This window comes from Enhydra lutris, unplaced genomic scaffold, assembly GCF_002288905.1.
Source record: "Enhydra lutris kenyoni isolate GAN:26980312 unplaced genomic scaffold, ASM228890v2 scaffoldscaffold30, whole genome shotgun sequence".
Lineage (NCBI taxonomy): Eukaryota > Metazoa > Chordata > Mammalia > Carnivora > Mustelidae > Enhydra > Enhydra lutris.
In genome coordinates, this window is record NW_019154114.1 from 10,990,965 (window position 1) to 11,015,152 (window position 24,188).

General features: G+C 59.0%; 1 protein-coding gene across 3 annotated transcripts; it reads right to left on the reverse strand.

The window, feature by feature from the left end:
- Positions 1–646: 646 nt before the first annotated feature.
- Positions 647–24,007, reverse strand: LOC111152853 (BCAR1, Cas family scaffolding protein). 3 transcript variants are annotated; one of them, XM_022511535.1, is made up of 7 exons: positions 23,979–24,007; positions 13,963–14,574; positions 8,147–8,308; positions 7,854–7,970; positions 6,008–7,096; positions 5,097–5,186; positions 647–1,605 (listed from the first exon to the last, which is right to left on the reverse strand). In XM_022511535.1, the coding sequence occupies exons 1-7, from the start codon at positions 23,988–23,990 to the stop codon at positions 1,093–1,095; spliced, it is 2,595 nt and encodes an 864-aa protein (XP_022367243.1). In that variant the 5' UTR covers positions 23,991–24,007; the 3' UTR covers positions 647–1,092. The 3 variants fall into 3 exon arrangements, with proteins under 3 accessions (XP_022367243.1, XP_022367242.1, XP_022367241.1); XM_022511534.1 differs by lacking the exon at positions 23,979–24,007 and adding an exon at positions 23,451–23,488 and having other exon boundaries at positions 13,963–14,575; XM_022511533.1 differs by lacking the exon at positions 23,979–24,007 and adding an exon at positions 23,222–23,311.
- Positions 24,008–24,188: the final 181 nt, after the last annotated feature.

Sequence of the window (24,188 nt, forward strand, 5' to 3'; positions counted from 1 at the left end):
TCTTAGGGGTAGGAGACCGGGGCCCAAGGTCACGTGCAGAACAGTCAAGGCTAGGAGCAGCAGTTCCTGAAACCCAGGGCAAGGGCCCTGTGGATCCCCAAGTCCCAACTTAGAGGCCAAGTCTATGTGTAATTCAAGTAAGACGCTCCAGAATAAGTCCCTGGGTGAAATTATGAGCTTCTAAGAGCAAAGCTCTGGGTGAGGTTTGTGAAAACAAGTTTCTGTGGTGTCCTCCACAGGTTCTCTGCCTTGGAGCGTAGGCCCCAGTGGAGCCCAGCGTGCTCCGGGAGCTGCTTCAGTCCGTGCTGGCTTCCCGCAGACCTGGCCACGGGCGCACCCCTCCTCGGCCATTGCGCCCTGTTGTTTGAGGATGACTCAGCTTCTCTCCAGCAGCCTTGGCTCTCAAGGTCTTGGGGTCATGGGCAGACCTGCCCCCACTTTGCAGGAGATCCCTGGCCTCATGTCCTTGGCCTGGCTCCTGAAGGGACCCACTTGGGTCTTCACCCTCCCAAGAAGCTTCCCACAGCTTCACCCCAAAACCCCTCCATCTGTGGCTACTACCCCGTGGCATCTGAGAGCAAGGACACCCCTGCCTGCATCCATGAGGCCTGTTGGCTCTCAAACCTCTCACACCAGAGGCTTTCCATTTTTAAAATTTTATTTAAATGTAGACTATTAGTCAAATGATTGGAAAATCAATAATGAAAAATAGTGTTTTAGAGTTTTTCTCCTGGTACAGTGGCGCTTGCGGTGTGGGGGGGCGAGGGACAGGGCCCCCCTGTGGGGCTAGGATCAGCTCAAGGGGTCCTCTGAGGCCATGGGGATCGAGGGGTCTTTGGGCCCCGGCGCCGTGTACGCAGAAGACCCCAGCCTACTCCTCAGCCTTGGCTCCCGGGGGCCCAGCTCTGCTTGGGCTCTGCTGAGGAAATGCTGTTCCATATCCTGCCCCGTCATAAATATGTACAAATCCCTGGACAGTCTGGGGCACCAGGCCCGGGCAGAGCTGGGGTGCCTGTCCCCACGCCTGCAGCATGGCAACTCTCTCGGGGCAGGTGCCCTCCTCCCAACCCCCATCCCTCCGGTCACCGGCTCTCAGGCTGCCGCCAGCTGGCCCAGGACTCGGCGGAACTGCTGGGTGCTGTGGCCCAGCTCCTTGACCCTGTCCACCATGTCCTGGGCGGCGGCGGGGGACGGGTACTGCAGGGCAGCGGCCTTGGTTGTGGCCACGATGCCACGCAGAAGGTCACACAGCAGGTTGCTGTAGTGGGTCACCTGGCTGCGCACGTCGGCCGCCTTGGCCTGCCGCGACAGCGTGTCGCCGATGAACACCAGCTTGTGGGCGCTGAGGATGACAAACTTGCTGTGCGCCACGAAGATCTTGGGGGGCTGGTTGGTGGCCACGGCAGTGAAGAAGGCGTCCACCGCGTTGGTGAGGGTGGTCAGGTTGGCCTCGCACTGCTCCAGGTAGAAGAGCAGCAGCTGCCGGTCCGAGGGCCCCAGGCTGCCTGTCCGCCCTGGGGCCAGTGGCTGCGCCGGGGTCCAGTTGGCCAGGTCGTGCTCTATGGGCCGGGACACCTCCTGCTCCAGCCGCTCGAACTGCTTCAGCTGCGGCAGAGGAAGAGCACAGTGAGAACCGCAGCTGCACTGCGCCAAGAAAAAGAACGGGACGGATCCCAGTGCGAGCAGGGACAGGCGCTGTCTCTAGGCCACAGGCAAAGCTTGCGTCCGCAGCGGCCTCCCTGACACTCGCCAGTAACTTCTGCCAATCTCAAAAGGTAGGATTCCATTTATGTAACTTTTTTGAAACCATGAAATGATCGACAAAGAACAAATGAGCAGCTGCTGTGGTTGGGGACGTCAGTCTCTGCTTACTCGGGAAGCAATCACTGCGGGAAAGTGCGTGCTTTATACTCTCTGCAGCTTCCTAGGAACCTACCCATACTTCAGAATGAATTTTAAAAGTCCCACATTTTGTCTTTAACATATACGTTGTAAAAAGATTCAAATGGGGGGGGTGCCTGGGTGGCTCAGTGGGTTAAAGCCTCTGTCTTCGGCTCAGGTCACGATCCCAGGGTGCTGGGATCGAGCCCCGCACTGAGCTCTCTGCTCAGCAGGGAGCCTGCTTCCTCCTCTCTCTCTGCCTGCCTCTCTGCCTACTTGTGATCTCGGTCTGTCAAATAAATAAATAAAATCTTAAAAAAAATAAAAAAATAAAAAGATTCAAATGGGGACACCTGGGTGGCTCAGTCAGTTAAGCATCTGACTCTTGATTTGGGCTCAGGTCATGATCTTGGGGTCATGGGATCGAGCCCTGTGTAGAGCGTGCTCAGCAGGAAGTCTGCCTGATTCTCTCCCTCTACCCCTGCCCCCAATCACGCTTTAAATAAATTAATCAATTCTTAAAAAAGAAAAACCTCAAATACACCAAGCAGAAAACAAGACAGCTGTCCGCTGGTATCTCGGGTCCCCGGAAGTCACCCCTGGTGGAATATAATCCAGGTCAATTATCTTTTAGAACCAAACACTGAAATATTTGCAGATGAAAGGCTGTAACGTCTCCAAGATGGTTTGTGGGGCAAGGCTGACAGATACCCAGCTTAGCAGCTGTACTGAGAGGAGCTGGGAGTGGGCGAACACACCCAGGGGACTGCCTTCTTTAGTTTTATAAGGGAATTCAATTTCCCATTATAAAAACTTTAAACAGAAGACATGTAGCGGGGTGTGCCTGGCTGGCTTAGCTAGGAGAGCGTGCAACTCTCGGTCGCAGAGTTGGGAGTCTGAGTCCCACAGTAGCGATTACTTAAAATAAAATCTTAAAAAAAAGAAGAGAAAGAAAGGTCATGGTATTTGTAAAACTTGTTACATGTACCAAATGCTGTTTTCTTACAATACATAATTTTTTCAGTATTTCTAGGCTACATGGTTCATCTGCATGTTTTTTCAAACTGTCTTAGTCTCTAAAATACTTCTTCAATGTACTTATTAAAAGAAAAATCCAGCTCTAAGCGGATCCATACAGTTCACACCCATGGTGTTCGAGGGCCGTCCTTCCCGCCCCGAGCCAGAGGGCACGGGCCCGCCATCAGCTGGCCTGTGTCAGTGCAGGGGGAGAGGGGCTCTCCACAACCGGCAGCCCCCGCCATGCAAGCTGCCCGTGTGGACTGAGCTGACTGACCAGGGGCCTGCGGGGCTGTGATCAGCTATGCACAGGCTCAGGCACAGACAAGTTCTGTTTCATCCAAGATTTCAAGCCTTCATTTAATTAGCAAAACCAACATGGAATTGCCGCTTCCTCATCCCCGAAACAATCGGCGGCAACCTGGGGAGACTTACCATTTAGCCTCCTCAGCCAGGGAGAAGATGCACCCTCACTTTCAGTTTGAACTCTTTTTCATTCTTTGACAATTCTTTTTTTTTTTTTTTTTTTAAGATTTTATTCATTTATTTGACACAGAGAGAGAGATCACAAGTAGACAGAGAGGCCGGCAGAAAGAGAGGAGGAAGCAGGCTCCCTGCTGAGCAGAGAGCCTGATGCAGGGCTCAGTCCCAGGACCCAGAGACCATGACCTGAGCCGAAGGCAGAGGCTTAACCCACTGAGCCACCCAGGCGCCCCTATTCTTTGACAATTCTTAATAGCTACCTAAGATTTTACTGTATTGTTTGTGTTTTATTTATTCAAGCAATATTCTGGGGCGGAGGGCTCCAGATTTTTCACTGATGTGGAAATGCGACAACCAACATGCGTGTCTACATTTGATGAGCCTGTACCGTACTGGTGCTTTAGGTCCCTGGCCGAAGGGCACTCGACCTTTCTAGAGCTTTTCATGTATATTCCTATCTCTTCTTCCAGCTTCTAGTAATTTACCTTTGGGATCAAGCAGGTCGGTGAAGTGCTGTTCACGGAAGTAATTCTGGGAATACCGGAAATGGCCCACCAACAGGGACCGGATAAATAAATGCTGGCACAGTCCAGAGAAGACAGAGTTTGATAAAGTGCATGTCCATTTCTTAAATCAGTGGAGATTCCATACATCAGACAGATGATGGATGGATGGATGGATGGAGATACCACTAATTATGAACTTTTATCCCTTTATGGAGTATGTTCCATGGGCCAGGCTCCTGCACGTTCCTCCCTTAATTCTCACACTGACCCTGAGATGGACCCACTATGGTCCATACCTTATAGCTGGGCCAATGGTGGCTCTGCAGGGGGCAGGGTGGAGCTGGGAAGCTCTCCTGGCTCTGCCATCCTCCCCATGCCCAGGGTGGGGGTGGAGTGTGGGGTGTGGAAAACCTGATGGGTGATTTTTCTGTGCTTACTTCGTGCTTGTCTGTACTTTTTCCCCCCATCTTCTTAATCAGAATAAAAGTACCTTATTTATTTATTTATTTTTAAAATCCCTTTCCTACCCTTAGGAAATGATCCGAAGTATGAAGAAATTCTGTATCTGCACACAAGTACAGCAGTACCATTATAATCAGGGAAACTGGGTACGATGTAAGCATTTAATAATCGAGAAATGTCACGTGACCTTTAAAGACAACTGAGGAGGAATGTTTAATGCCATGGGACAATTCTGAAATAAAAGCAGATGTTCTCGGGCACCTGGGTGGCTCAGTGGGTTAAAGCCTCTGCCTGCAGCTCAGGTCATGATCTCGGGGTCCCGGGATCGAGCCCCACATCGGGCTCTCTGCTCAGCAGGGAGCCTGCTTCCCCTTCTCTCTCTGCCTGCCTCTCTGCCTACTTGTGATGTCTGTCAAATAAATAAATAAAATCTTAAAAAAAAAAAAAAGATATTCCCACTCACAAACTCAAGAACACGAAAACATAGAGGCTCCTCTGGACGTAGGAGCAGAGCTACAAACCAGCCCCAGGGTACCCCCACTGCCTCGGGGGCCTTGTTTCCTGCCTTTTTACACTTTTCTCTGTGTTTCCATGTCTACCACGATCACTCTGATAATAACATACAGAAATCCAACAGACGCACGGAGACACTTCTGCGGCAGGGAGGGCCGTGGGAGGCTCAGCTCCAGAGGGGCTGCTGGACTCCCCGGCGGGCCGGAGGCCCCAGCCCAGAGAAGGCATGCTTACCTGCTGCTGCTCCAGCTGGCCCTTCCCCTGCCGCATGATGTTGCCCTTTTCCAGCAGCTCTTTCTGGGTCTTCTCAAACTCTTCCTTCCCCTGGAGGCAAGGCACAAGGACTGGACTGAGTCAGGAGCCCCACTAGCCTGGGGGAGCGCAAGGCCCAGTCGGCAGCCACCAGGTGGCACTGCATGCCAGACCCAGGCCCGCACTGCAGGCACCAGGCCCACAGCAGAACAGCCTCCCAGGAAGGTGCTCTCCAGGCCCCTTCCGCCAACTGCAGGCCCCTCCAGGTGGCCGGGCCATCCTCCCTGCCCCGGCTCCCATACCAGGAATCACATTCAAACCCTTCCCCTTGGCATACAGGGCCTGTTCATCCATCCCTGACCACTGGGCCTTGGCACCTGCTGACTCAACCTGAAATGCTCCCTACTGGGGTACTCGGCTGACACCCGGGTCTCTGTGCTCAGAGGCCCACCTTCCCATCTCCTGGTTTTCTTTCTTTCCCAATGCCTGTAACAATCTTTGTTTTTGCTTATACTTCAAAATCCCTCTCCCCACACACGAGAGAGCTGCTTCTGTCCTGCTCACTGGAGCAGCTCAGCCCCTGCAAGTGCTCAAGGGCCGTTCCTGGCTGGCAGTGCAGGGCCTCTGATGACACGGCCACGTCAGCCCTAAGGACTGAGGCGGGTAGAGGAATGGGTCTGGGCGGGCGTTGCATCTGGCCTGGAAGGTCAGAGAGTGGGCACAGGGACTCACTGAGGCCTAATGGAGCCCAAATTCTTCTTTTGGCCACAAGAAGACTCAGTGTGGAGGGGATCAAGGTGCCCACGACAGGGGTAGCAAACTTAGAGACCTGAGGAGGCCAGCAGGCTTCCCCAGGGGGCTACCCTGGGAGCCGGGACAGGGCTGGCACTTACCTGCAGGTGGACGTAGTCGTAATCCTCCATCCAGCCCCCCTCACTGTTCTCATACTGCCCATCTGGGGAGTCCTGCGAGGTGAACTTGGGGGGTGAGGGCAGAGGCCGGGACTGGATGCTGCTGGCCTTGTCGATGGGGTTGGGGTGCAGGGGGCCGCCCCCCTCTGGCCCCCCCATGGGGGCCTTGGTCCGTCTGAAGAGCAGCGAGGCGTTGCCGTGCAAGAAGGAGGCCAGCTGCTTGGCGTCCTCGGGCACAGCCCGCGAGCAGGCCACCAGGCGGTCCACGTCTTCGGGAGTGGTCCCCGTGCCTCCGCGGCCCCCCTCGAGGGCCTGCCCGTGGGCCACCAGCGTCTGGTACACGTCCTCCATCTTCTGCAGCTGCCGGCTAAGCTTAGCGTGCAGCGTGCGGTCGGACGTGTGCGCGGCATTGCCTATGGCGCCGCGGGCGAACTCCAGCAGCTCGTGGACGGCGCCCCGCACGGCGGCCACGGCAGCCCGCAGGTCCTGTCCCAGCGGCTCCTGGGGCTCGGGGGCGCAGCGCCAGCCCCCGCCGCTGCCCGCCAGGTCCAGCAGCTGGGCGACGGTGGCGCTCACGGCCTGCTGCAGCCGCGCCAGGACCTCCACCGCCGCCTCCAGTTCCAGCGGCTCGCGGCCCGGCCCGGTGGCCTCCAGGGAGGAGGCCGACTGGCTGCTGCGCGCGCTGCCGGTGCTGGAGGCCGACAGCCGCTTGGCCTCGCTCGGGGGCTCTCGCTCCGCGGGCGGCGGCACCGCGTACACGCCGTCGTCGGCCACGCTGCCGTCGGCCGCCTCGGCGGGGAGGAGCCGCTCGCGGGGCACGTCGTAGAGGGGGCCGGGGCCGGGCCGCCGCAAGCCGGGGGGCACGTCGTAGAGGTCAGGAGCGGGCGGGGGCACGTCGTACACGTCCTCAGCGGGCAGCGCGTCCGGGGGCGGCGCAGCCAGGACCAGCGGGTGGCGGGGCGGGTCGAAGGGCTTGGCCTTGGCGAAGGCGGGGGGCACGTCGTAGGTCTCCTCACGGAGCAGCGGGCCGTCGGGCATGTCCTTGCTCACGGACGGAGGCACATCGTACACCTGGCGGGCAGAGGATCGGTCAAGGCTGCCTACCCACCCGCCCATACGGAGCCCCCGGCGCAGGACTGGGCCACTCATACAGACACAGCACCCGGTGTCCCGGTTCCTACCCACACAGGTTACGGTTAAGAGCCCAACTCTGGAGCCAGCCCTGAGCTCAGAATCCCTGCTCCACCGCTTACTGGCTGTGTGACTTAAGGCAGGTGACTCAACCTCTCTGTGCCTGTCTGCTGAGCTGTCAGAGGGGAGAACCCACTCACAGGTTTATGACCAGGATTCCAGGAGTTTGTTCACTGTGTAACTACGAACACGTGCTGAGAGGACAGCTGTGACACCACCTCACCCCCATCACCCCCTGTGGTCTCTGCTGTTGCGCCAGGAACCTGGCTGACCTGTGTGTTGTATTTAGAGCGACAACACCCTGGTTCACTCAGGACAGCGATGGTTTGTTCCTGACGCCCCCTCATAGTTACTGGTCCCCGCTCACTCTCAGAAGGGTCCTGCTTTGAAGAACGAATTCTGTGGTCTCCTTGCTAATATCCTGTGTGATCCCCTCAAGAACCCGCGAAAGGCCCATGAGGGGGGTCTCTGTAGAGATGAGGAAGTAGAGGCTGGAGCGCTCAGTCTGCACTTCTGTCACAGACTGAGGGGCAGAGCCGGGGCCTGCAGACATGGGTCCCCACCCCTGGCCCACTCTCTGTCACACCCAGCCCTGTATACACACCAGGCCCAGCACCCCCCACCCCTGACTGCTTACCGTGTTGTGGGTGGACAGCGGCAGGCCTTTCTCCACACTGGGGGGCACATCGTATACATCCAGTGATGGGTCCCGGCCATTAGGACCCTTGACAGCCATGGGTGGCGTGTCGTAGACCTGAGGCAGAAAAGGTGTGGTGACACAGGTGCCAGTGCCAGGGCCACCGGAGGGTACAGGAAGAGCAGAACCACCACAGCACCAACCCCAGGACGACCCTGGCCGGGGCAGGGGTAGCCCAGCTCCCTAAGCTGGGCTGGGCCAGGGTGCCCCCAACTCCTAGACCCAGTACCTACCTCTTGGCCATACTGGCTGGGCAGCAGCCCCCGAGCAGGGGGCACGTCGTAGATGTCCTGGGGCCCCGGGGCCAGCAGGTGGCGGGGGATGTCGTACTCGTCCTGCTCTGGCTGGGAGGCCTCAAACACATAGCCCTGGCCCACACGGGTGGGCACCACTACCTGTGGGCAAGAGCCATCTGTCACCAACCTGTCACCACCAGCCTGGAAACCATCTTCCAGGACCCACCCTCAGGTCCCCAGGGAGAGTCTACACAACGGGGGCGGTCTCCAAGGGTGGGCTTGGAGGCCAGTGAGAGACAAGGGTATTCTCATCCTCTGTGTTCTTTACCCTTTCTTCGATGTGATACAGCATCTGGAGAGCACATGAACCCCTAGGGCTTGTCCAGAGTCGTCTGGTTCTGGCCAGGAAATGACAGTAGTCTACAGCTGGATGACCTGGGAAGTCCCAGAGGAGGGTCTGCCCTGGACTGAGATGGCGTGCCTGATGTCACCTCCTAGCTGCCCCCTCCCAACTTGGGGGGACAGAGACGATGGTGCCAGGCTGTGCCCACCTAGAGGTAGCCTGCAGGAGGTCCCAATGGCTGGAGCGTGGTGCCTCCAGAAGCTGGTGCCCCTGCCCTCAGCCACTGAGCACATCCTGGGAAGACTCCTGAAGGCAGGCCCACCAAGGTCTCCCACTCAGGGCCGTTCTTGGGCCCTGCTGGAAAGCTGGGCGTGGGCGTGAGGGAGGGGTCAAGACTAGAGCCAAGAACCCTGCACTCCCTAGCATACCACACCCAAAGGGCCACCCAGACCATCTCTAACCCAAAAAGGGTAAGACTTAAGTCAGGGGACGCTGGCTCTGAGAAGGGGCCAACACATTCCCCTCTCTGGTACCCTTCCCTGGCCTGGCACCCAGGACAGCAGGCTGCCGAAAGCGCCCCACGACAGCCTCTTCTTTCCTGGCAAGCACCCTGGCCCTGCGGGGACCTGGGGCCAGAGTGGGGTCTGGGGTCTGGGAGCCACCGCCCAGTGGGAGGGGCTGGCAGGATCTATCCCAGCGCAGGGCAGGGCACGCCTACCCCAGAAGGCTCCCTGCTCAAGCGCTCTGGGACAGAAAGGCCTTTTGTTCCCTAGTCAAAGGGGATGTCTGGAACAGAGTTGACTCAGGCCCTCGGGCTTGGTGCTTCCAGAACCCTGCATCCTGGGCCTGCAGCGGGCCCCATGGCACTGACAGCCGGCCCCGCACGCCCGTGTCCTGTGGATCTGCAAGCACTGGTTACTCTGGAAGCAGCAGAGCACCCCAGGCCTGGGGTGTGGGGACTGGCACTTTTCTGCACAGCCCCGGGCTTGGCACGGCCTCCACTGATGAGGCCTGTGCCCTCCTCCCAGGCAGCACGGCAGACAGTTAGCTGCTGGGGTGAGTGCCTGGGGGGGGTGGGTATTCCCCGCCCACCACACCCCACCCCCAGCGTGTCTGGGAGTGGAGCTGGCGGCCCTCCCCAGACTCATCTCCCTCCTTGAGCCCCAGACTTGAGTCTCCTCCAGAGCTATTTTTAGCCGCTAGAACCTGCCAACAACAGGACAGGCGGGGCAGGCGGGGGCTGGTGGGACGTGGCAGGTTGGCAGGGCTTTGGGGTGAGACCTGAGGCGTCTCCAGGCCCTGCAGACAGCAGATGCCCCACGAAGAGCCCCCACAGTGCATCCCGAAGACAGAGACAGTGGGGAGAACCAGCGGAGGGGCGCTGGGGCCGGACCCCGGGCCGAGGCCGTCGGCAGCCTGCCATCCACTGCTGCAGCAGAGCCGTGACAGGAAGCAGCTGGACGGGCCAGCAAGTGCTCTCCGTCAGAAGGAAGCGGGAAGGCAGTCCCCGGTGAGGAAAAGCTTGTCAGGGAAACCTACTCTCCGGGGAGCTGCTAAGCCCGCTAATCACAGGCTGCCCCTCTCTGCACCTGAGGCCCCATGAGCAGGTCCCTGAGGTCCCCGAGGTCCTGGTGACACAGCCAGAGCCCGGGAGGACACACAGAACTCCTGACCCAAGGCCCTCAAGCTCCCACACAGACACATCTCAACAGAGAGAGAACACACAAAGACACACACAAGACCCAAGCTGGGCTGGGCGTATGCAGAGAGCAGGGGTGAGCCCAGAGACCCCACTGGGAAAGGCCACACACTCTGCTGCCTTCTACCTGGGCCAGCCGGCCCCCTCCGGGCCGCTCAGCTACTGGCCTCCCCCCTTCTGCAGAATGGACATCACCCCATGTGACCCAGGGTGGCTCTGGCTCTGGCCCACTCCCCTCTAGAAGCCTCGGCATCTTCCTCTGGAGCACTGCTGGAGTGCTGTGGGACTGAGTAGGTGACAGTCTAACCTCTCACCCAGACTGGGGGACGTGCTGGACACGGGTCCCTTCCAAGCTCCTGGGCTCCCAGGAGGTACAGGACTGAGCTCAGCTGTGTCTGCCCAGGCGCCTGACCCAGCACCACAGCTGTCCCCTCAGCACAGCTGTCCCCTCAGCACAGCTGCGGCCCCTAACCCAGAGGCACTCCCCCACAAGCGACCTCACAAAACACATCCCTCTCTGGGGGCCCCATCTGCTTCTGCCGTCAGCGTCCTCCGGCTACACCCCAGCCTGGAGGGTGCTAATACAGCGGTGTGGGGGTGCCTCTCTCCCCAGCCACACATGCCATTGGGTCCCAGGCTCCTGGATGACCCTTCCCTGGCCAGCGGCATCACTCGCCCCTGGCTTCCTGGGGAGCAGGGCCTCCCACCCCACCCACAGTCCTGGCAGGGTCCCTCCTCACCCAACCTCACCTCTACCCCCGAACTAAGAGCCTCTGTTTCCCAGACTTCTGAGGAGCAGCACAAGGTTTATGAAAGCACAACCCTGAAATGTGGGCAAAGAGGCCTGTACCGAGACATTTACTGCCTCACTGTAATCCAGACCCGTGCGATCAGAAACGTCCTGGAGCCCGCCCCAAGGGGAGGGGCGACACAACAAATCTGAGGTGCCCATTACAATCACCTTAAAGACCCAAGAAAATGCTTCTGACATCTGTGGGACTTACAGTCTCAAAAATGCAAAAGTCTGCATACAGATCTGTTTAAGACAGATAAAAAATATGCAAAGATAAAATGTGCCCAAATTTCCACTGATCACCTCTTGACTGGGCAATCTCCTCTCCAGGCTTTTTCTTTTCTTTTTAAGACTTAATTTACTGATTTGAGAGAGCGAGAAACAGAGTACGAGCAGGGGGCAAGGGGAGAGGGAGAAGCAGACTCCGCACTGAGCAGAGAGCCCAAAGCGGGGCTCGATCCCAGGACCCTGGGATCAGGACCTGAGCCAAGGGCAGACACTTAACCAACTGAGCTACCCAGGTGCCCGTCTCCAGACTTTTTCATAGAGTATATGTTTTCTAAGACAAATGAACACTGCTTTCATGATCAGAACATAAAAGCAGAAGCTCTCGAGGCTGCCTAGACCAGGAAAAACGAGGCTTCACAGGGGAGGGCAACCCAGGCAACCCAGGCCAGGGCCCTCGGGACACAGTCCCGAGCAGCGCTACCACTGGGCCCAGCCAGCTGAGCCCAGATGTCACCTGAGAGCCAGCGCCTCACCTGGGAGGGTCACAGAACCCACAGCCAAATTGTGGGATCAGGTCCACAGCCCAGCACATGCTCCCGCTGCTGTTTCCAGGCCCACGCGCTTCCAGTGCTTGGAAGGACTAGGGCATCAGGACCAGCCTGTCAGTTTAGGGAGGGAAGTGGGAGGGGGAAAGGGCATGCCCCCCCGGGGTGTGTGTGAAGTGTGGATTGTGTGTGTGTGTGTGTGTTTGAGTGTGACTGAGTGTGAGTGTGCAGGGGATGGACTCTGGCCTGTCCTGAGGCTCTCCAGCTGGGCACTGCTCCCTGGGCCTCCCCACGGGGCAGGTGTTTCCCCAGCAGGGCTCTGCTTCTCTCCCTAAAGCCACCTTGGGAATGGCCTGTCTAGGCTCTTCCAGTCCAGCACGGGGTTCTTCTGCCACTGGCCAGGCAGCTGAAGGAGCAAGTAGGGCAGGAAGTGTGAGCTAGTGATCCTGGTGACCAGGGTCCAGGCGCCTCACCTCAGCCAGTCAGCCTGATCCCTGGCCGAGTCTCCCGGTCGCCATGCTGTGCCCCGAGGGCAGGTGCCCCCATTAGCCCCGGACACACCCTGAGGACAGAGGCTCAGGGCCATGGGGGGAGCGCCCACTCAGCCACTGTCTCTCCGGGCACGGTGGCTGGAGAGGAGGCATGGCACAAACACGAGGCCTGGTCTGGGCGGCAGGGAGCGGATGCTCTAAGTTCAGCAGCTTCTCCCACGGGCCAGCTACTGCCCTAGCACCTGGCCTCTCCCGCCAGGGCTTCTGGGGCATGCTGGCTGCTGGGGTCTCCCCTCTGCAGAGGGCTGAGCTGGGCAGCGGGGGCTGGGCAGGCTGAGGGGCCTCCCTGCTGGCACAGGCTGGGTTTCTCAAGGTCCTCCTAGATGAGCTGGAATGAAGAACAGCGATGGAGGGGACAGGGAGAGCAGGTGTGGCAACCCGGTCCTCCAAAGTATATGGGACACCTCCTCTGCTTCTGGGCTCCCAGAAATTCTACTCCCCAAATCTTCAAGGGACGTGGGCACGGAAAGACACAGGCCAAAGGCAAAAAGAGGCTGCTCCTGTCTCGGCCGAGAGTGGGCTAGGGGCTCCCTCTTCGGTCAGCCTCCTTCTCACGCGCAGATGGACTTGGGGGTACAATGCACAGGCAGGCCGGTGTGGAGCCAAGGGTGCTGCCCCCAGAGCCCTATCCCCCCGCCCAACATCCCCTGGCAAGAGCCCACACGGTGACCTCTGAGAGGCCCTCCTCCGGCAATCCCACAGGCAGTGTCCTCCCCACGGCCCGGGCGCCTGTGGAGCCAGGAACGGCCGGAAGATGTGTTCCACGCCCACCCAAGGAGCAGACTTGCACACCCAGAGGACTCATGGGAGCCCCTCGGCACAAGGTAGCCGGCCTCTCCGCTCCGTGTGCCTCCCTCCCCTGCTGGCCGGGATGCCGACTCGCTGGCTGGAGCTCACACGGCAGCCATCCGGGCCTGGGAGATGCAAGCCCCGGGCTGAGGACGGTGGCATTAACAAGACGGACTGGGGTGGGGTGTGCTGAGACCTGTGGAGGTGCTTCCTCAGCCAAACGGTGACATGTGAGAAAGCTAAGTCTCTGACTCCATCTGCTCCTATGGATTTTTGGCCGTGCCTGCCCAACCGCCACACTGAGCTCCTTCCTTCCAGTGCTGCCCCCAGGGACCCCTTGCTCTCCTGGGTGCCCCCCACCCCACTGGGCCCTGTACCCTGCCCTCTGTGGGCCGAATAACATCACTAGAACATGGTGGGGGCAAGTCCCTTCTCCTCAAAACCGCCCACCGTCAGGCAGGGGTCTGGTTGTTCTGGAGCATCAAGCCCCCCGCTGGGCTGACCACCGCACCCCCGCCCCCAACCACTGTTTAGGGTTCATCTGCCCAGTCCTGCCGGCCCACCTCTTCTGGACTTCCAGGCCTTTGACAGACACTGCATCCTTTGCTGGGGACACCCTCCCACTGGGGTCTGTCTGCTGAAGGCCACCTCACAGTCCGAGGCCAGCTGGGATCTCTTCTCTGGGAGCTGCCTGTCCATCTTCAGTAGCCAGATAACACAGTCCCCAAACACTCACCTCCTGTCCCTGCCCAGACCAAACATGCAGCTGTTGCTGGAGCCCTTGAGACCCCAAAGGTCTGGCCTGGGCCCAGAAACCAAAGCCTGGGGATGGATTGCCCGCTCAGGCCAAGACAGCCTTCCTTACCTTTGCTGGTGGCTTCGTTCCCTCCCAGCTGCGCGTGTCCATAGATGGGGGAACCTGGTAGATGTCATGCCCTATCCCAGCAGCAGGTGGCACCTGGTAAATGTCCTGGGCGGGGCTGCCAGGCCCTGGGGGCACCTGGTAAAGGTCTGGGGCTGGGCTGGGAAAAGGGTGATGGGGCATTTGCTTTGAGAATGTCGATGTCTGCTTCGCTGGGGGAGACTGGAACTGTGGGCTGGGCCCAGGCGCTTGGTAGAGGCCTTGCTGAGTCTTGCTGGGGGTGGGCACCAGGTAGACACTATCGGGCTGGGGCTGGTATGTGGCAGGAAGCATGGGCGCGTACTGGGCAGCCGGGGTGTGGAGCCCAGGCTGGGGTTGGGCCGCAGTGGCAGGTGGGCCAGGTCCGGGTCCTGCTGGCTTCTTGTCATGCATGCCCACCAGGATCTTAAGGCGGTTTCCGGGCACAATGCCTTGGCGCCCATGCAGTGAGCAGAGCCACCAGCCATCCAGGCCCTGTGTGTCCCGCTCCAGCACGGTCATGATGTCGCCCTTGCGGAAGGAGAGCTCATCTGGGGACTCGGCCACGTTGTCATAGAGGGCTTTGGCCAGCACGTTCTGGGGAGAGAGGACACAGGGGTGCATGAGGATGGATGCCGGGGGCTCGGCGGACCGCCCAGCTGCCACCCAAGGCAGCTCATCTTGGCACTGAGATGAATGTTTGAGGAGATTCTGGGGCCTCTGCCCCTCCTGCTTCCAGCAGAGACGCCCAGCTGATCCCAGCGTCTCTCAAATAAGCCTGGACACTATCTCAGAATCCTCCAGAATGCAGCTACCCTCTACACTCCAGGGATGGCACTCCACAAACTCTTGGAAACCACTACGAAGTCACGCTACAACCCGCACCAACGCTGGGGAGGACAGCAATAGTGACAATGACGACCAGCAGGCTCTGGGAAGAAAACAGGATGCACACCCTCCCTGCTCCAACCCCAGGGTCCTGTTGCCCGGCCAGCCAAGAGCAAAACACGGGAGCGTGGGGAGGGGACCTGCCGGGACAAAGTGGTCATCATCTGCAGACCATATGACCAACTCCGTAATAATTCCAACAAACCAGAACCAGCAACTGACAAGAGAGAAATACAGAAAAGCCTGCACCACCACCACCAGCAGCTACTTGTCACTTAGGAATTAATCAAGCAAAGACAGCAGGAGACCTCAGGGCAAAAAGTGTGGACGTTCTGCCAAAAGGCTCAAGGAAAAACCTGAATAAAAGAGAAAACACACCAAGTTCACGGTGGGAGGACTAAGCACTATGAAAGGCCACTTTGCCTGAGCTTACTTAATAAGTTACAATTGTAACAAAAATGCCAGTTTTCTTTTCTTTTTTTTTTTTTTTTTTAAGGAATTTAACCAAAGGAAAAGAATCCTTCTAGAATTAACAGAGAAAGAGAGGTCCTTGAATAAGCAGATCAATTCTGAAAATGAAATGCAACGGAGCACACTCTTTTTGGAGTATGAGGACGTGCCAGGACTTTGGATCAGCGAGCATGCTGGGGACCAGTACCCAAGGACAGGGCTGGCAGACAGCCATGCGGCAGAAGCCCCACGGGCAACCCCTCATGGCAGCACCCCAGGGCAGAGGGCAGGCCAGGGCTGTTTCACAGGTGGTATCAGGAAACTCATTCACCGTAGGAAGAAAAATCAATTCGCACACTCGCCTCAAGTTATAAACAAAGAACAATTAAAGACCCAAGAGTCAAAGATACAACTCTAGCTCTAACAAAAGAAAAAACTGCGGGGGCGCCTGGGTGGCTCAGTGGGGTAAAGCCTCTGCCTTCGGCTCAGGTCATGATCCCAGGGTCCTGGGATCGAGCCCCATGTCGGGCTCTCTGCTCCGCAGGGAGCCTGCTTCCCTTCCTCTCTCTCTGTCTGCCTCTCTGCCTAATTGTGATCTCTGTCTGTCAAATAAATAAATAAAATCTTTAAAAAAAAAAAAGAAAAAACTGCGGAGAATATCTTTATGACCTTGAAGTGGGAAAAAATTATGACATACAACTCTAAAAACAAAGACCGCAAAAACACAAAACATAAGGTTAACAACGAGGTCAAACAGACAGATCCAACCTCACCAAAGCGGAATGGTTTCCACCGGGGGGAGGTGGGTAACACAAAGCTGATGGGGTAACAGGTCACCAAACGATGAAAGAGGGATGAATCTAGAATCTGCAGCATTCTACATATCAGTAAGGTAAAGACAAGACAGGCACCAATGGAAAACCAACAAGATACAAACAGCGCGTTGTCTGGAGGGGAAAAGACTGGCTAAGAGCACCATGGAGGCTGCGCAGGGTCCCCGCAGGCATGTGAGGACACATCTGCCACTCTGCTCTGGGCTCCAGCAGGTGTCCAGGTATCCGGGGAGGGAGGCCAGCCACACCCCCGAGTTAGAGTAACAAGCCCACAACCCTTTATGTAAACATTATAAACGTTCATGAAACACTCTACGTATTTTCTTTCCAGCAGGGCTGCAGACACATGACACCGGCATGTATGCTTCTGGAAAAGGGACAGGCAACAGGAATCAATGAGGAAGATACAGCAAAACAAGAAAGGGGTCTCATACGGACAGCGGATGGCCGAAGAAAAGCAGTACCCTCCCCTGGCCCTACTTTTTACCCTGTCATTCTCCTGCTAATTCTCCCAGCCACCCAAGAAGCAGGCACTGCCTCGGGGCTCTCTTAGTCAGCAAACCCTCCTGGAGAGGGACAGGAGCTGCACATGGCCCGGGCACAGAGAGGCCGCGTTGCTAAGCAGCCTGCGTGGGACCTGGGGAGGGCCTTGGGGAAGATGGGGTAGAGGCAGGAGGACCCCAGCACTGGCGGACACCAAGCCGGCAGGCCCAGAACCCCGCTGGTTCCTGTGTTCTCCGTCCTCAGTCTCTGCCCTGCTGCTCCCCTCTGGCAGGTGCCAGGATCAGGGTGGTCCCAGAGATTTCAGAGGGTCCCAGAAGGGGGCAGGAGGGAAGGAGGGACCTGGGTGACAGGAGGCCAAGGGCTGCTTGGGCCTCCCAGGGAGGGGACGAATGGGGATCAGCTGGGAATCCATTTCTCCAGAGCCACTCAGAGTCTCCAGACCCAGAAAGAGCCAGACGCTGGGGGCCAGGCTGGGGGTAGAAGTCAGCCCGGGTGGGCAGCTCACAGAGAGCACAGAAGGCGGGTTCACTCCGGCACTGTGGCTAGCAGCGGGGCAAAGGCCCTTGGAACGGCCGGCTGCTGCAACACTGCTCACATCACGACTATGATGGTCACAGACACACGGAAGCATTAACTACACGGTCACAAAATGTCACCTGAGCTTAAAAAAAATGGAGAGAGGGTAAGAATAACAGTGTGAATGTTTGGGACAATGGGGGATGCTTTCTCTTCCTGTTTTTCAGAATTTCTCAGTTTGTATTTAATGAGCATTTCTTGGCTTGGGCTTTGAAAAAATACACATCCTGAAAAAGAACAGCGGACTACCTCCCCAGCTCCAAGGCAGGATGGGACAGAGGCGGCTGAAGCGGGTCCAGAGGCCACAGCGCCAGGAGGAGCAGGCAGGGGCAAGGGCCATCCTGCAGCACTTGGGGGCCCATGGGCCCCATCCCCAGGCTGCCTGCAAGAAAAGCAAGTTTCCCAAATATGGTCCGCAGCCTGCCTTGGGGAATCACATCCCGTCAGGGGGCGGGACACCCGGCCCACCCTCCTCCCCCTGTGACCCCAGAACACAGAGCCACCCCACTGGGTCCCCCCCAGCCCCTGCCCTGGTGACCACAGGAAGTGCCAGCAGAGTGAGTCACAGGAAAATTCCCCTCTAGCCCAGTCAGAGGGGGCGGGGTGCAGACGGAAGGGACTGCCCCTCAGAGGCCCCTCACCTCTCAGGAGGGCAGTTCAGGGAAAGCTGGCAGAGGGGTCTCGGCCAGACCCCGCCAGGCAGTGCCGGCTGCTCAGGAAAGCTAGGAGGCTCTGCGGAGGGCAAGGTCTGGTGGGGAAGAGGGAAGAAGGGGGAGGGTCTGCCCAGGCCCAGGAGAGCTACTGGGGCCTCCTGCACCCAGGGTGGCCAGCCCCCACCCCCTTGGCGTGAGCTCACTGAGCAGTCAAGGCCAACAACGACTGCAACTGTATAGTCTGGGGCGGCTGGAGCCAGGCAGGGAAGCACCTCCAGGGCTGGGCACGTGGCACAGAGTGCCTGGCACCAGGGGCGCCTCCGTCTGCATCAGTGGGTGCCCCCACCAGGAGCCCCAGAGGCAGTCTCTCTGAAGCCCCCTTGCTCCAGGTGGCCGAGCACCCCAGCTTTGGGCCTCTAAGCCTCCCCAGCTGTTCCTGAGACACGTTCCTCCTTGCTCCTCCTTCCTTCGGAGTCACTCAGCAGCGGTTCAAACCAGTCCTGGGTCTGGCCTTCCCTCTGCTGCTGGGTGACTCTGAGCAAGTCCGTGAGCCTCTGTGAATATCCAGATCCCCGTGCTAAAAGGACAGTCCTGGTTTCACAGCATTGTTCCTTTGTTCCACAAAAAATCTGACTGGCTCCTGCTCTCTGCCAGGTGCTGGGCCAGGCTCTGCAAGGCAGTGCAGGCCTAGCTTACGCAGCCCCTGTCTGCATGGGGCTTATGTTTCAGTGAAGCAAAGAGCAAACGATTTATTAGGGCAGGGGGGGAAACCAGGGCACCTAAAATAATGTGGGAGACAGGGCCACTGGACATAGGGCAGTCAGAGAGGACCTCCCCAAGGGGGTGACATTTCAGAAGACGCATGAAGAATGAAAACCAGGCACCGTGACACCAGCTAGGGAAGAGTGCACAGGCAGAGGACGGACAAGAGCCAAGCCCCCCTCCCATTAAAAAAATTTAAAAAGTAAAATAAAGAAAAAATGAGCCAAGGCCCCGAGGGAGGAAGAGGCTGGAGGGAGACAGGGTTGTGGCCCTGGAGTGGCAGGTAGGCGGTACTGGCAAAGACTCTGGGACAGTGCCTGAGAGCTCAGGAGATGTCATCAAACGGTGGCCGCCCACGGCAGGTAAGGCCAGCCAGGGCAAAGCCTTCAGACCGCACCTGAGCATCTCTACTCCGGACACACCCCCCAGGACCCAGTGTCTCGCGCCAGCATGCAAGAAGGGCCAGTCCCCCAGAAGCTGGGCCAATCAGGTGCTTCTCCCCACCTGGTAAGGGGGCTCAGCCGTGACCTCTAGAGGTGCCATCACGGTCTGGGCGGACACTGCCAGCTATCTGTGCACAGGGACCACGGAGAGCACTGCCTGACTCACCCCAAGCTTCTGGCCAACCTCATTCCTGCCTCAGGAAACCTTCCACAGTGCCCCACTCCTCCAGGGATGTTACCAGGCCTCTTCTTGGGCACGCACTCCCTCTCACCCCCAAGTCCAAGTGATGACCAGGACGTCTTGTTACTGCCTACTTCTTGCCTCTGACCCCGGTGCTCAGGATGGTGGGGTGGGGCTGTGTCCTTCAGCACAGACCCCACAGGCACACGAGCATGGGGCTTGGTTCTCAACGGGCAGGCTTAGCCAGAAGTACCCCTTGCAGAAGCTCGAATCCTAGCCTCTCTGGGAGCCTCCAGGAAGACCCTCTGGGGCTCACTCACCCCAGAAGGGCAGGGAGAGAAGAACTCCCAGTCTGATGCCCACACTCCCCAGGCAGAGGCCGGCCCGCCAGGCCCGCTCAGAACAACACCCTGGTTGTTGCACACGGGAGCCCACGGGGCCGCCCCACAGACCCTGCCTGGCTCTTAGAATAGCGCGCATTGTGTCCTTGGGGCCTGTGGGCACCAGACCCACCGGGCGGGGCAGGCTCTCAGACAAGGAGTTGCTGGGCTTCAGCCACAGGTGGGTGCATGTCTGGCGGACGGCAGCAGCCATCCAACGGCTTTGTGGGACTCTTCCTTGGCTTCGCCAGCTGCCTTGGGGAGCGCTGGATACATTCTCGGGACACCCCCAAACCCTGACTCTGCTGGAAGGTGTGACCTGGTGGTTGGGACTGGTGAGAAGAAACATGACCGAGAGGTTCACAATAGTAACGGCAACAACGAGCTCTGCCGGGAGTAAGCTCTTCGCATACTCGAATCATCCCTTTTAGCCTTATGGGACACTGATGCTTCCACCTTACAGACAGGGAAACCCAGCAGAACTGTGACCTGACTTGCTAGGGACACAGGCAGATCTGCGCCCTGTGATAAAGCAGAGCTAGATGGCTTGCAGTGACGCTTAGCTTCCTAGAAGCCAGGAGGGAGATCCGACAGGACTCTTCCTCTCCCCTGTCCCTCAGTCCCAATGCAACACCCCAAAACACACACACACACACACACACACACACACACACACCCCAGCCCCAAGCACAGAGCTTCACACACAGCAGTCACTAGAGAAACACTAGTTCCCTTCATACCCAGAACCATCTCACACTCGGGCCAAGATTATTTCTGGAGTATTCTGTTTGCTTGTCCCAAGGAGCCCCCATGGCTAATGGATACAGGCCCAATGCCCGTGTGTCTGAATGGCAATCCGCACCCACAACCCCTACTCACTGGTGCCCTGGGAATCCCCCTGGAAAGACAGGAGCCAGGGGCCCACCGGTCAGGGTCCTGACCTTCCCCTCCTACTCTGAGGATAGTCTCTTCCCTTCCCAGAGGTCCTTGGTGGAACTCCGTCCCAGCCAGCCTGATCATCATTCCAGTAATACACCCAGGAACAACTGATTAGCCAGGGTCTGGGCTCAAGTCCTCAGTGTTGACTACCAAGGAGCAAAACCGTGGGCAAGCCTCTATTCCAGAGCCGTCCCAAGGGGAGCGCAGCTCCTGCCCTACCCACCTCAGGACAGGGCTGGGATCGTATGCGGGTCCTTGGCCCTCTGTCTGACACTCAGCACCTGGAGGGCAGCGCTGCTGAAGGAAGGACTAAGAGCCCGCACGTGCTGGCCACCGCCAGCGGCTCCCTTCCGCAAACACGAGCTCTGGCTGCAGCTGCTGGACATGCTTCCCTGTCCCCGGCCGGCTCAGCACTGGAGACAGCACCCTGCCCCCACCCCTGCCAGGGCATCCCAGACACTGTCCCCAGGAGGCTGGCAGAGAAGGAAAAGTGGCATGGGCAGGACCCTCCTGCCAGGGCACAGAGCACCTGCATCGGTCGCACACCGCAGACGGTGACCGCAAGCACACCGAAGTAAGGGCACCCAGAGGGTGGGAGGCAAAGTCCTGGATCCTGCAGCCCACTCCCACTGCCAGCAACTTGGGAAGGGTCCCCAACCCCTCTAGAACCCTCCCCACTGCCACCCAGCCCAGACAAGTGACCCAAGCTGGCAGAACACTGACCTGCACACTTGACTACCCATTCATTACTCTCCTTCTCTGTTCCTGGAACCTTGCTGGAAGGACTCAGGATTCTGGAATGGCTGGCTGGTTCACTACTGGCATTTGGTCTCTCGGAGAGACTCGGCATGAGGCAGACCTTCACTTCAGGGACAACACCAGCCCCAGATATGCCATCATGGAGGGGAAGAGGCAGAAGAAACAGCCCCAGCAGGGACAGGAGAGACCTCACTCCTTCTAAGACCCCAGTTTCTCTCCTGGGACATCTAAAGCCCCCTGCAGCTCTGCCACTCTCCGGTCCTGAATGGTAACTTTCAGCAACCCTTCAAGCAGCACCAACCAACTCAGCAGGAATGGAGGGGACACAATGGTACAAAAGTGGGGTTCTCACTCAAATAAAAGTGCCAAATCCCTGATTTCTGGGATGCACATTAGAGATGAGGGTCTGAGATGGGGCCCTGCCGCCCTCCTGCCCCAGGCCAGTACCTCACTCCTCACTTAGAAGTGGAAGGAATCAGGGCAGCAAGACAGAAGAGCCAAGGCCTCTCTCCAGTGCCAGAGGGCCCAGCCCTAACCCCCTCCTTGAAGGGCAACCACCCTTCAGCCCCTTATTTGGGGGCCCTGAGGGCCCAGAGAAAGAGAAGCTTGCCCAGTGTCTTTGCTGGAGAATGATCCCTATCACCCCAGCCCTACACCTTGTTCTCCAAGTGTCCCTCACCCCTCTGGGAAGCCTCCCGGGGAGCACACCTGGCCTCTGCTTCTGGCCGCCCCAACTGGTTATGGGCTCCTGGGAGCTGGGGGAGGGAGTTTTCCAGGCCCATGAGAAAAGGGTGATGGGAACTCCCAGAACAATGGATGCCAGGAGGGGACCACAAAAGCACAGTCCTGGACCCAGAAGGACCCCACCAAGTTGGCAGCCAGCAGAGCATGGCAGCACCCGAGGGCCCAGAGCACTCCCAATCCAGGGGTGGGGGCGGGAGGGCACACATGAGGCGGGGCATGCGGCTGTCCTGGGAGACTAAGCTCTGAATCCAAGCCCATGAGAACAAGTACCTGTCCCTCTCTGTGCCTCAGTCTCCCCGTGTGGATGACAACAGGGAGAGCAGCTGTCTCAAGGGCCCTTCCCACTCAGGAGGCCCTACTGCTGCTGCCCTTACTTCTTGCCCCGTCTAGGCCCAAGGAGATGGTCCTGGCAGCCCACAGCCCTCACACCCTGGTTCAGCACAAACTGTAATGGCCAGAGGCTCCAGTTCTCCTTCTGGAACCAAGGCTGACTGTCCCGGCAGAACCTGGCCCTGCCCTGCCTCCACCCAGTTCCCACGGGGCTCCTTCGTGGCCCCGGGCAAGGGGGTAGTGGGTGCCGCTGCCAGGAGGGCATGTCAGCAGCTCCTCCCAGCACCCAGCACACACCTGCTTTTCTAGGCCCTGCCACCCTGGGACCCCACATCATCAGCTCTTGAGCCAGCAAAGGAAATGGGACACAGGAGGATGTGTCTCCCCGCCCCAAGGATGAGGAACATGTCCCAGCCTGGCTGAAATCTGGAGTCATGCAAACAGGGAGAGTGCCTCCCAGCCTAGACCTTCAGGGCAGGGTAGAGAAAAAGAAGCCCTATGTCCCCAAGATTGACAAGTGAGCCACTACCCCCACCCAGTCTGGGACCCAAGACCCCAAAATCTCCCCAGGCAATAACCCGCCCAGGGACCCCATGCACCCCAGCCCTCAGCAAGTCTTAGCTTCTCCAACTCCTTCAGCAGTGCTCTGAGCTGCGCCTCCTGCAGCAGTGAGGGGCTGGGCGCTCTGGGGGGACCCCGAGTGGCGGCCCCGCTCCTCCCAGAGCTCCACACTCTGAGACCTCGAACGCTGAGACCCAGGGTCACAGTGTGGCCCTGGATGCCGCCGCCAGGAGGCTTCTACCTCAGTATTTGCAACCAGGGTAGGTAAAGGCGGAAAAGCGCCTACCCCCAAGCCGGGAATCCAAGCGCACACAGGCCGGGGGTGAATCATTAACAGACCCAGGATCTGCTCTCCCGAACCACCAACACCTCGGTCACCGCGCACTTGTTCGCTCGATCCCTAGCCTGGGGGCGGGGAGGGGCAGCGCCCCACGCCAAAACACAAAGATGGACCAAGGATGGATTACCATCCCCGCGTCCTGGAAATCCACGCCTCCTGGAAGTTCATGGTCCAAGGAATCTCTGACCTGTCCCTGTTGCTGAGGAAACTGAGGCTCGGAGACGGGTCTCGCAGGCCCAAGGTCACCCAGCAGGCGGCGGCCGGCAGGAGGAGAGCGGGACTTCGGCCAGCAACTTTCCCGGATCCAGGAACTTTCCTGCCGGCCAGCGGCCCCTGAGTCCCGCCCTTCCAACCGCCCCGTGAGCACACAGGCTCTGGGAACCTCCGCAGTCGTCGCCTCCGCGCGCTCCCGCCACGGCGGAAGAGGGGCTCCAGGACCTCAGACCCCTGCCCGGTCGCGGCCCTGCGGAGACTCCAGCGGCCAGCGGTTCCCAGGACCCGCAGGTCCGGCAGGAAATGCCACTTATTTAACTCTTTCCCGCCCCGGGCGCGGGCTGGACGGCCGCCTGGAAGCCGGTACGCGGACGCCAGCCGGAGCCCGCCGGTGCCCGGACCCCGCCCCGCGCTCCCGGACCCCGGCCGCGTCCGCCGCACTCACCAGGTAGTTCATCGTGTCCGGCCGGACTAGGGCCCCGCCTCCCCGCAGGGGCGCACACCAAGCTGCCCGTGCCGCGCTCTCTCTGGGCCCCGAGAAGGCCGCAGCCGCCCGGGTCCCGGCCTGGGTCCGACCGCTTCAGCCACCACGCTGGCTGCCGCCACCACCGCCCAGAGAAGGTCCCAGCTCGCTCCGCCCGCCGCCGCCGCCGCC

What these genes read in the sequence shown, in the direction of transcription:
- LOC111152853 (XM_022511533.1), bottom strand. Translation starts at nt 23,311, where the DNA reads ATGATTCACCCCCGGCCTGTGTGCGCTTGGATTCCCGGCTTGGGGGTA. An exon ending in CCCTGGTTGCAAATACTGAG is followed by an intron (nt 14,575 to 23,221) that starts GTAGAAGCCTCC and finishes CTCTCTCCCCAG; the next exon opens with AACGTGCTGGCCAAAGCCCT. An exon ending in GAACGAAGCCACCAGCAAAG is followed by an intron (nt 8,309 to 13,962) that starts GTAAGGAAGGCT and finishes TCTTGCCCACAG; the next exon opens with GTAGTGGTGCCCACCCGTGT.